Raw genomic sequence first — 10,553 nt, 5'->3', positions numbered from 1 at the left:
GTCAAGGTTGGGTTGTTATTATAGCTTGTGCCAATAACAATGGACTTAAAAAAGGAGTATGTAACAATTAAGATAAATCATCTTTGCAGGTAAGATACAAGATTTATTAACACTCCCTCTATGGCTCTATCTTATATTGCATTGCCACTATACATTTTTTTTTCCATTTTTGGTTTGAGCCAATTTGACTAAACCTTGGCTTAGTTTTGATACTGATAGGTTGAATTGTTGAAGTATAACTTACAATTAAGAAACTAATTTAACAGTACTACTTGTCTCAAGAACTCAAATCTAAAAATATTAACAAATATGCTTGAAAAAGCAAACCCAAGTTTGTTTTCTTTAATCTTCAGGCAGCAAAAATTAAAAATGATGGAGCTCATGGTTCTTTTGTTATTCCTTGTTTTTCTTAGGTTGAAGCCTATGTTTCTGTTATTAATTTTAGTGATACTTCCCAGATATACATCCCATGTATATATGCGTATATGACTCTGTGTGTGTTAAAAATTACATTAATGTTGCAGATTAGCAATGCAGAATATACTGAGTTGGCTTTTGAGGGTATTATTGAAGCTGTAGATGCAGCACGAGCCAACAAACAACAAGTGGTTGAAACAGAGCACTTAACGAAAGCCCTTCTGGAGCAGAAGGATGGGTTAGCTCGGAGAATATTCACTAAGGCTGGGCTGGATAACACAACGGTTTTGCAAGCCACAGATACATTTATATCTCAACAGCCTAAGGTATGAGCTAGAATGTCAATTGGACCTTTTTATTATCTATTACTAGTAATAAAGAATTGTTGCCAAATGTCTCGAGTAAGTAATTACACTTTTGCTTGCAGGTGACCGGTGATACTAGTGGTCCCATTATTGGGCCCCATCTCTACTCTCTCTTAGAAAATGCAAAGAAACATAAGAAAGAAATGGGTGATTCCTATGTCTCCGTGGAGCACTTGCTGTTAGCTTTATATTCAGACACTAGATTTGGGCAGCAACTATTTAGAAATCTGCAACTTAGTGAGAAATCTTTAAAGGAAGCTATTGAAGCTGTGCGTGGAAATCAGAGAGTAACTGACCAAAGTATGTGCATAATAGCATGCTCTTGTGAACAGGATATTCCTTTTAGACTTTCATCTTTGAGTATAGCATAAATTTGAGTTTGAACTCTTCCTCATTGGATGTTATTGATTTTAATTCTGTACAGATCCAGAGGGGAAGTTCCAGGCACTTGAGAAATATGGTATTGACTTGACTGAACTTGCCAGGCGTGGAAAACTTGACCCAGTGATAGGACGAGATGATGAAATACGGCGCTGCATTCAAATTTTGAGTCGGAGGACCAAAAACAATCCTGTTATTATCGGTGAGCCAGGAGTTGGAAAAACTGCAATTGCTGAGGGGTATGATCTATATAGTTTCCTGTGTTTCTCATCTGTGTATGTTTATTTTTTATTTGTTTGGCATGTGCTTAGTTGAATGTGCAGTTTTTTGAATCTAATGTTAGATTGAGTAACATATATCTGATTTTTTTTATTTTTATTTTTATTTTTTTTACAGTTGATTATAAATTATAAAATTTTTGTTGATTTTATTGCATGAACTATTATTGTCAAGATTGAGTAATGAGATTTTGTTTCTTTGGCATTAGGTTGGCACAACGGATAGTCCGTGGAGATGTTCCAGAACCTCTCATGAATCGGAAGGTAATAACTGCTCCAAAATTGAGATCTGGTTTAAGTTGTATATTGTCATTCAATATATTTTGAATGTGAACCTTAATTGCCAATTTCATTTTATGTTACATATTATATTAGTTTCAAGGGTAATGTTCATTGCGTGCAAGTATTTTATAGTCTTTTTTGTTCTGTTCAGTTGATATCATTGGATATAGGTGCACTGCTTGCTGGCTCCAAGTTTCGTGGAGAATTTGAGGAAAGATTAAAAGCTGTATTAAAGGAAGTAACTGCTTCAAATGGGCAGATTATACTATTTATCGATGAGATCCACACTGTTGTTGGTGCAGGTTGAATTTATTCCATTTATTCCTTATGGTTTTCTTTTTCTGTTATTCCCTAGGGTTTTTTTTTCCCTATCCAGAGTATTTGTTCTTGCCTATTTCTTTAATTTGAAATTGTTGAAGTTCCTAAAAGACTGTTGCTTTCTTTATTATCTTTTCAAATTCGTATTTTTACAAATTAGACCAATGCATGCGGCAACTTTGAAAGGTATTTATATGCTTGCAATTTACTTTCAGCATGCTATTTGGTTAAATTGCCTTAGATTAAACAAAAATTTGTTTTCATTTTCATTTTGCAGTATAAAATAATTTTTTATTATGCTTCTCTATTATACTTTATGAATAGTTTTGCAGTATAAAATAATTTTTTTAATTATGCTTCTCTGTTATATTTTATGAATAGGTGCTACTGGTGGGGCATTGGATGCTGGAAATTTATTGAAACCAATGCTTGGTCGTGGTGAGCTGAGATGCATTGGAGCAACTACACTAAATGAATATAGAAAGTACGTCGAGAAGGATCCTGCTTTAGAACGTAGGTTTCAACAAGTATATTGTGGACAACCATCTGTGGAAGATACAATTTCCATTCTTCGTGGGTTGCGAGAACGGTATGAGCTGCATCATGGGGTCAAAATATCTGATAGTGCTCTTGTATCAGCAGCAGTTCTTGCAGATAGATACATTACTGAGCGTTTTTTACCTGACAAAGGTATGCGATTACCTTCGGGCTGCAAATATTGAAAAGTTTCTGTGAACATTTTATCTTTTTGAATATATATATATATATATATATATATATATATATATATGTTGAGTCATTTGCTGATGGGGAAAATTTTTCTAATTTCATATTATTATATTTCAGCTTTGTTAACTTATTCATTTATCATTTTATACTTTATTTCACATCCTTTATATTGACTTGTGCTTTAAAAACTTTTGAAACTTTTTTTTTTTTCCAGCCATTGACCTTGTTGATGAAGCTGCGGCAAAACTGAAAATGGAGATTACTTCAAAGCCTACCGAGTTAGATGAGTTAGATAGGACAATACTTAAGCTAGAGATGGAGAAACTCTCTCTTAAAAATGATACTGATAAAGCATCTAAAGAAAGGCTGAGCAAGCTGGAAAGTGACCTATCATCACTTAAACAAAAGCAAAAAGAGCTAACTGAACAGTGGGAGCATGAAAAGAACCTGATGACTCGTATTCGATCAATCAAGGAGGAGGTGATTGATGCATTATATTTTTCTCTATGTATTGTTCTCATTTATGCTGAATCTTTAGTCTTGAACCTTGTTCATTATTTCCTTTATTCAGATTGACAGGGTCAACCTAGAGATGGAAGCTGCAGAGCGTGAATATGATCTTAATCGTGCTGCTGAACTTAAGTATGGAACACTGACATCTCTTCAGCGTCAGCTTGAAGAAGCTGAGAAAAATCTTGATGAGTATCAGAAATCTGGAAGCTCTTTACTCCAGGAAGAAGTAACAGATGTTGACATTGCTGAAATTGTTAGCAAATGGACTGGTATTCCATTGTCAAACCTTCAGCAGACAGAAAGAGATAAGCTTGTTTTGTTAGAGAATGTACTTCACGGCAGGGTTGTTGGCCAAGATATTGCAGTGAAATCTGTAGCTGATGCAATTAGGCGTTCAAGAGCTGGACTATCAGACCCAAATAAGCCCATCGCGAGTTTCATGTTCATGGGCCCCACAGGTGTTGGTAAAACTGAGCTTGCAAAGGCTCTTGCTGCATACCTTTTCAACACAGAAAATGCTCTCGTGCGGATTGATATGAGTGAGTATATGGAAAAGCATGCGGTTTCACGTTTAGTTGGTGCTCCACCAGGTTATGTTGGTTACGAAGAGGGTGGGCAACTTACAGAAGTGGTCCGACGGAGGCCTTATTCAGTGGTGCTCTTTGATGAAATTGAGAAGGCACATCATGATGTCTTCAACATTTTGTTGCAACTGTTGGATGATGGAAGAATAACAGACTCCCAAGGAAGGACCGTTAGCTTTACAAACACTGTTGTGATAATGACCTCAAACATTGGTTCACAGCATATTCTTGAAACTCTTCAAAGCTCGCAAGGTAACAAAGAGGCAGTTTATGAAGTCATGAAAAAACAAGTAGTTGACTTAGCAAGACAGAATTTTCGGCCCGAGTTCATGAATCGAATTGATGAGTACATTGTTTTCCAACCTTTGGACATGGAGCACGTCAGCCAAATTGTTGAAATCCAGGTATGTAGTAGCTTTTCATTAGATATACACCATTTCTTGTTATGTCTTCCTTTTAAAATAAGCTGTCCATATTAAGACCTCCCATTATGGGACATCAGACATGCTGCTTTTTCCAATATTATTGATATAATGAGACAATACTTCGAAGTTTTTAATGCCGGTTTCTGGTTCACTCAGTCCATAATCCTAGTCTACTTGGGTGTTTATGGATTTTATATTTTGTCTTAATCTTGTTAATGCTAATTCATCTTAAATCTCCTCAACCAGCACATTTATTTTTAAGTTTCTATTTACTTGTGACGTTTTTCTCCCATAATACCATATTATAATTGGGGTACTCATAGGCCTCTGAAGAATGTATCATTCTTTATTTTCTCAGTTTGTCTTCAGTAGGTGTACTTGCTCATTTGCTTCTAGTCATTTTTAGTATCATCCTCTACTGTGTTCTCATATGAGGTTAGCGATATCAAAATGGCATGACTTTTGACGGTATGTTTCTTGATGGCATCATATTGGAATCAAATAATACATATTTGTTGTGAATGCAGATGAACCGCCTAAAAGCGCGTCTCAAACATAAGAAAATTGACCTTCAGTACACAGATGAAGCTGTCAGTTTTCTAGCTACTATGGGTTTTGACCCAAACTTTGGAGCCCGGCCAGTGAAGCGGGTAATTCAACAGATGGTTGAGAACGAAGTTGCATTGGGAGTTTTGAAGGGAGATTTTAAGGAGGATGAGTCGATCCTAGTTGAGGTTGATATATCCCCAAATGCCCAAAGCAGCAGATTGATCATCAAGAAAATAGAAAATGGTTCTGCAATGGATGCCATGGTTGCTAATGATTGATACAACTACTTGAAAAGATGTACATAAATAATAATCAGGACATTTTGGTTTCTTGTCTACTTCTATATATGGTTGGATTATCACGATTTTGCCTTGATCTAATTTACATTGAGTTATAGGTTCTTACAAATTCATCTTACCGAGTTTATTATATCCATGATCTTTATAGGCAAATTGGATAGTTGGCTTTCATAGACTATTGTGATGAATTTTATGTGGAAAAATGACTGGATGTTGATTTTATATTTTTAATGCTAAGTTTTTAGAAGAGATTATACCAGTTGAGATTACTTGACCATTGTGATATTTTTGTAAAAGTCTCTTCATTAGTTTTTTGTTTGATTTAGTTTTTAATTACGAAAATGGTACCTAAAATAATTTTCTATTAGATTTTACGTTAAATTAGTGTTTGACATAAGGGTTAGGGTTGCAAAAATTTCGTATAAGCACTGATTAATCGGCGCATATGCGTTAGGTGCTGCTAGACAGGTGCTGCGAGTTGTCTAGCGTATCATCATAATTAGTGATTTAAGTGGCCGACTAAATCACCTAGGTCTTTTAGGTGCCTCTTAGTTATTGTTCTCTTCTTTATTTTTAAATGAGTTATTTCACTCAAAATGACACCGTTTTGAATAAAATAATCTTAAATTGTTCAAACTTTACATGGCTTTTAAGTTAATATTTAATATTTTAATATTTACTATTAAAGTGTAGCATAATTTATAATTATCAAGTTCTAAAAAATTAAATAATTTTAAATAATTTTTTAAAAAATAAAAAATACACGAGCGCTTAAGCGCTCCCGAATGTTCGAGGAGCGCCTAATGATTTTTTTTTAACCATGCATAGGGGTAATGTTATTATTTTAGTCGGTTGGCGCCTATTATACTTTCCACAAAGGTTTGACAAAAGCTTTATTGGTTAAGGTAGTAGTGAATTAATGCCATATGGGGTCTTCCGAATATGGTGGTTTTGCCACGTTTAGTTTTAAAATTTTAAATTGATCACTCGTGGTCCAAGTTAACCACCCATGGTCTTTTAATTTTTGAAATTTAACCAACTACGATCCTCTAGAAGGACCATGAGTGGCTAAAATTTGATAGTTGAAGGACCATAGGTAATTAACTTAGCTCATGGATGGTAAAAATTTAAAAATTGAAGGACCAAAAGTGGTCAATTTAAAAGTTTAGGACCAAATGTTGCAAAACTCATATACTCGGAGGACTTCAAGTGGTATTAACTCAAGTAGTAGTAGTAGATTAGGTTTTAAAAGGTTTGAGAACACCTAAGATCATAACTTAAACCAACTTTGTCTTTTGAGAGTTTTTGCTATTGGGTAATAAGATTGAAAAATCCCAAAATAATAATTCTACGGAAAGATTATTATTATATGGGAAAAACAGAAAAAAATATAGGGAAGGAAAAGGTGGAAAGATCTTAGTAAGGGTTAGCACGAGTTGAACAGATTGTTCTTTTCTTTAAAACCTTATTTGCTACCTCCCACAAGTGCTAGGAGCGTTATAGCCTAGGTTTCCCAGGATAAAACGTGCTACGATTCTTTGTTTAAGCACCTAAACAAAGAACCCGACAAACAAAGCAAGGCAAGAACACAGTTTTGGCTAAAGAAGAGAGTAGAAGCAGAGTTTTGAGTAGCTAAAGCTTACTAGAATTCCTTTGGTTTTGTACTGTGTAAAATGCTAATGATCTACCTTTCTTTATATAGGGATGTTGGAGTGATAGCATTCAACATGGCCATTAAATTGGTATTAAAATAGTATTAATTCCGTAACAGATGAGTTTAATCTGCACTCTTTATATAGGGATGTTGGAGTGATAGCATTCAACATGGCCATTAAAATAGTATTAATTCCGTAACAGATGAGTTTAATCTGCACAACAGGCTGAACTTTCGGGTTTCAGGCCGGCACAGAGTGCACCTCTCGTGTTCACCGTCTGTAGCACGAGAGTGGTGCTCTCGGTTTCGGCCGAACCAAGACGACAATCGTGCCGGCGCACGCGATTGGAATTTGATTTGCAACCCACCCACACCCCCCCGCGCGCGCGCGCGCGAGAGAGAGAGAGCATCTATGCTATACAATTCTACAAGTTTCAAAAGAGCTCTTGTATATAGGGGGGGCAAATCCTCTTTCCAAACCAATGTGGGACAAAGCTCACTTTTCCCTTCATTTTCCAACTCAGATGGGTCTACTTTGAGAATCAATATCTCATTCACCCATTATCCGTTTTGAGCGTACAATATATCAATCTCTTCGTCTCACTACGAAGAACCCTAATCCACTTTGACCCGACCCAAATCGGAAGTGGACCCCACTGATAATTGTACCACAAAACAACCACTTAATATGCCATTTTATGTCATTTTAAGCTATTTTTTCCAACAATCCCCCACATGAATGAAAATTGATTTTCGGGGTATTTTGAAATCGGAAACAAATGTGTTCAACGGTTGATCCCTGCATAGGATAGGTAGGGTCACACCCTTTGAACCTTCCCTCGTGAAGATACATTTACTTTACTGGTTGTACGGTAGAACGCGATGTCTTTGAACCGACTGCCGTTTGTGTAGACTAATGACATATCTCACACAGGAACCTCCCAATCATGCTTTGTTCTCATGATTGTGCCCATTTTGGTCGTGGGTCATCATTCCTGGTTCTGCAAGAGTTTGTGAAGAATTGTGCCCATCAATTCTCCTTTGAAGCGACCCTCACTTCTCTCTCACATAGGTTATTCTTTTCCGAGTATCCCGCATACTCACACATGTCAACCGACATTCGAATCACTAAAGCATTTAACATGCTAACCTTGTGCGGGAACCACTGTTTCTAACAAGGAGTGGTAGGGAATCCGAGACCCTCACAGTGACACGCACCGTTTCATAATTTAGTTGTCCCATTGAACTTAGGTGCCAGCTAGGTTGGGTGTCCACTATAGAACTTTATACCAAGGGCTTTAGACCCATTCCTCGTCTCAACTTCTCCACAGCTACTCTACATAACCCTTTGGTTAGCGGATCCGCTATATTGTCTTTTGACTTTACGTAGTCAATCGAGACAACACTAGTTGTAAGAAGTTGTTTAATGGTATTATGTCTACGACGCACATGTCTAGACTTACCATTATACATATGATTCTGTACTCTTCTAATTGCGGCTTGACTATCGCAATGCACACACATTGGAGGTACAGGTCTTTCCCAATTAGGAATATCCTCTAAAAGATGGCGTAGCCATTCAGCCTCTTCACAACATTTGTCCAAGGCTATCAGCTCAGATTCCATCGTGGATCTAGCTATCACGGTTTGTTTAGAGGATTTCCATGCAACGGCTGCACCGGCTAGTGTAAACACATAGCCACTCGTGGACTTGGAGTCCTTAATGTCAAATATCCAGCTAGTGTCGCTATACCCTTCAAGTACAGCAGGATATCTCCCATAGTGCAGTCCAAGGTCTCGAGTATACCTTAAGTATCTCAGAACCTTCACTATTGCCGTCTAGTGCATGGCACCGGGGTTACTCGTATATCTACTGAGTTTACTAACTGCAAAGGCAATATCTGGCCTAGTACAGCTCATAAGATACATCAAACTACCAATAACCCGAGCATATTCTACTTGAGAAATACACTCACCGTGGTTCTTAGTTAGATGAACGCTTCGATCTAATGGCGTCCTAGTCTTTTGATGATTATCCTTGTTAAATTTTTCAAGGATTTTATCAATATAATGTGATTGGCTCAACACAAGAACATCAGGTCTTCTAATGATTCTAATCCCGAGGATTAAATCAGCCAAACCTATATCCTTCATGTCAAATCTCGCATTTAACATGTTTTTGGTAGACTTGATCATCCGATCGTTACTACCAACGATGAGCATATCATCTACGTATAAACAAAGAATGACATAGTCGTCTATCGTTTCCTTAACGTAGACACATTTGTCACTTTCGTTTATTTTAAACCCATTAGTTAACATCGCATGGTCAAACTTCTCGTGCCACTGCTTAGGCACTTGTTTTAAACCATGTAGCGATTTAACCAACTTACACACTTTCCTTTCTTGGCCCGGAACCACGAACCCTTCGGGTTGTTCAATATAGATTTCCTCATGTAATTCGCCATTTAGGAAAGCAGTTTTAACGTCGATTTGATGAACTTCCAAATTCCGCAACGCGGCTATGGCAAGTATCATTCTAATGGAGTTTATTCTCGTCACGGGAGAATACGTGTCATAGTAATCAAGGCCCTCACGTTGCCTGTAACCCTTGATTACAAGCTTAGCCTTATACTTCTCGATGGAACCATCGGGTTTCATCTTCCTTTTAAAGACCCACTTGGATCCTAAGGGTTTACTACCTGGAGGAAGATCAACAAGTTCCCAAGTGTGATTCTATAAGATAGAATCTACTTTTCACTTTTAATAGCCTCTTTCCACATTGGTCCTTCTGTAGAAGTCACGGCTTCTACATACGTTCGAGGCTCGTTTTCTATCAAACAGGTTAGAAAATCGGGTTCATTTTCTAATAAACAGGTTAGAGTACTCTAATCGTGCTCCAACAAGTAAGTTAAAAATCAGGACCAAATGATTTTTCAACTCTCGTCCGCTTACTGCATCTCGGCTCGAGCTCAGGTTCTCTCTCGGATTCCCCACTATCATTATCCATAGTTTCGTCAAACGTTCGTTTTGACGTACTTGGTCCCTCGTTGGACCTACAAGGAAATGCATTTTCAAAGAAAGATGCATTCCTTGATTCTATTATCGTGTTCTTATGTACGTCCGGATTAAGGGATTCGTGTACTAAGAACCGATAAGCACTACTATCATGTGCATAGCCAATAAAGATACAGTCCACCGTCTTAGGACCTATCTTTACTTTCTTAGGTGTTGGCACCAAAACTTTGGCAAGACACCCCACACTTTCAGGTACTGGTAGGAAGGTTTCCTACCGTTCCACAGCTCATAAGCAGTCTTATCAAACTTCTTGTGGGGTACCTTATTTAAAAGGTAATTACTTGTCAAAATCACCTCACCCTACGCATCTTGAGGTAGGCCCGAACTTATAAGCATTGCATTCATCATATCTTTCAATGTATGATTATTTCGTTCGGCAACACCGTTCGATTGAGGTGAGTAAGGTGCAGTACGCTCGTGTATTATACCTACACTCGTACAGAAGTCACCAATAGGTGCTTCGTACTCACCACCTCGATCTCTTCTAACTTTCTTAATCTTACGATTAAGTTGGCTTTCAACTTCATTCTTATAAAGAATGATCTTTTCAAGGCTTCGTCTTTGCTTTTAAGCAAATACACATAGAAATAACGTGTGCTATGGTCGATAAACGTGATAAAATATTTATTACCACCCCTCGTTTGTATCGATCTAAAATTGCACAAATCACTATGGATTAAT

General features: G+C 37.2%; 1 protein-coding gene across 1 annotated transcript in view; it reads left to right on the top strand.

The window, feature by feature from the left end:
* The window catches only part of LOC109178903 (chaperone protein ClpB3, mitochondrial-like), a 6,096-nt gene extending 891 nt beyond the window's left edge, over window positions 1-5,205 (top strand). The window contains exons 2-10 of the mRNA XM_019328458.1: window positions 525-743; window positions 845-1,082; window positions 1,207-1,402; window positions 1,651-1,705; window positions 1,875-2,025; window positions 2,423-2,731; window positions 2,985-3,250; window positions 3,342-4,271; window positions 4,820-5,205. Coding sequence (XP_019184003.1) covers window positions 525-743; window positions 845-1,082; window positions 1,207-1,402; window positions 1,651-1,705; window positions 1,875-2,025; window positions 2,423-2,731; window positions 2,985-3,250; window positions 3,342-4,271; window positions 4,820-5,119 — 2,664 coding nt within the window. The 3' untranslated portion in view covers window positions 5,120-5,205. The remainder of the gene's footprint in view (window positions 1-524; window positions 744-844; window positions 1,083-1,206; window positions 1,403-1,650; window positions 1,706-1,874; window positions 2,026-2,422; window positions 2,732-2,984; window positions 3,251-3,341; window positions 4,272-4,819) is intronic.
* Window positions 5,206-10,553: the final 5,348 nt, after the last annotated feature.

The sequence above is a fragment of the Ipomoea nil genome, unplaced genomic scaffold (assembly GCF_001879475.1).
Source record: "Ipomoea nil cultivar Tokyo-kokei standard unplaced genomic scaffold, Asagao_1.1 scaffold0873, whole genome shotgun sequence".
Classification (NCBI taxonomy): domain Eukaryota; kingdom Viridiplantae; phylum Streptophyta; class Magnoliopsida; order Solanales; family Convolvulaceae; genus Ipomoea; species Ipomoea nil.
This window is presented reverse-complemented; position numbering and strand designations above follow the sequence as displayed.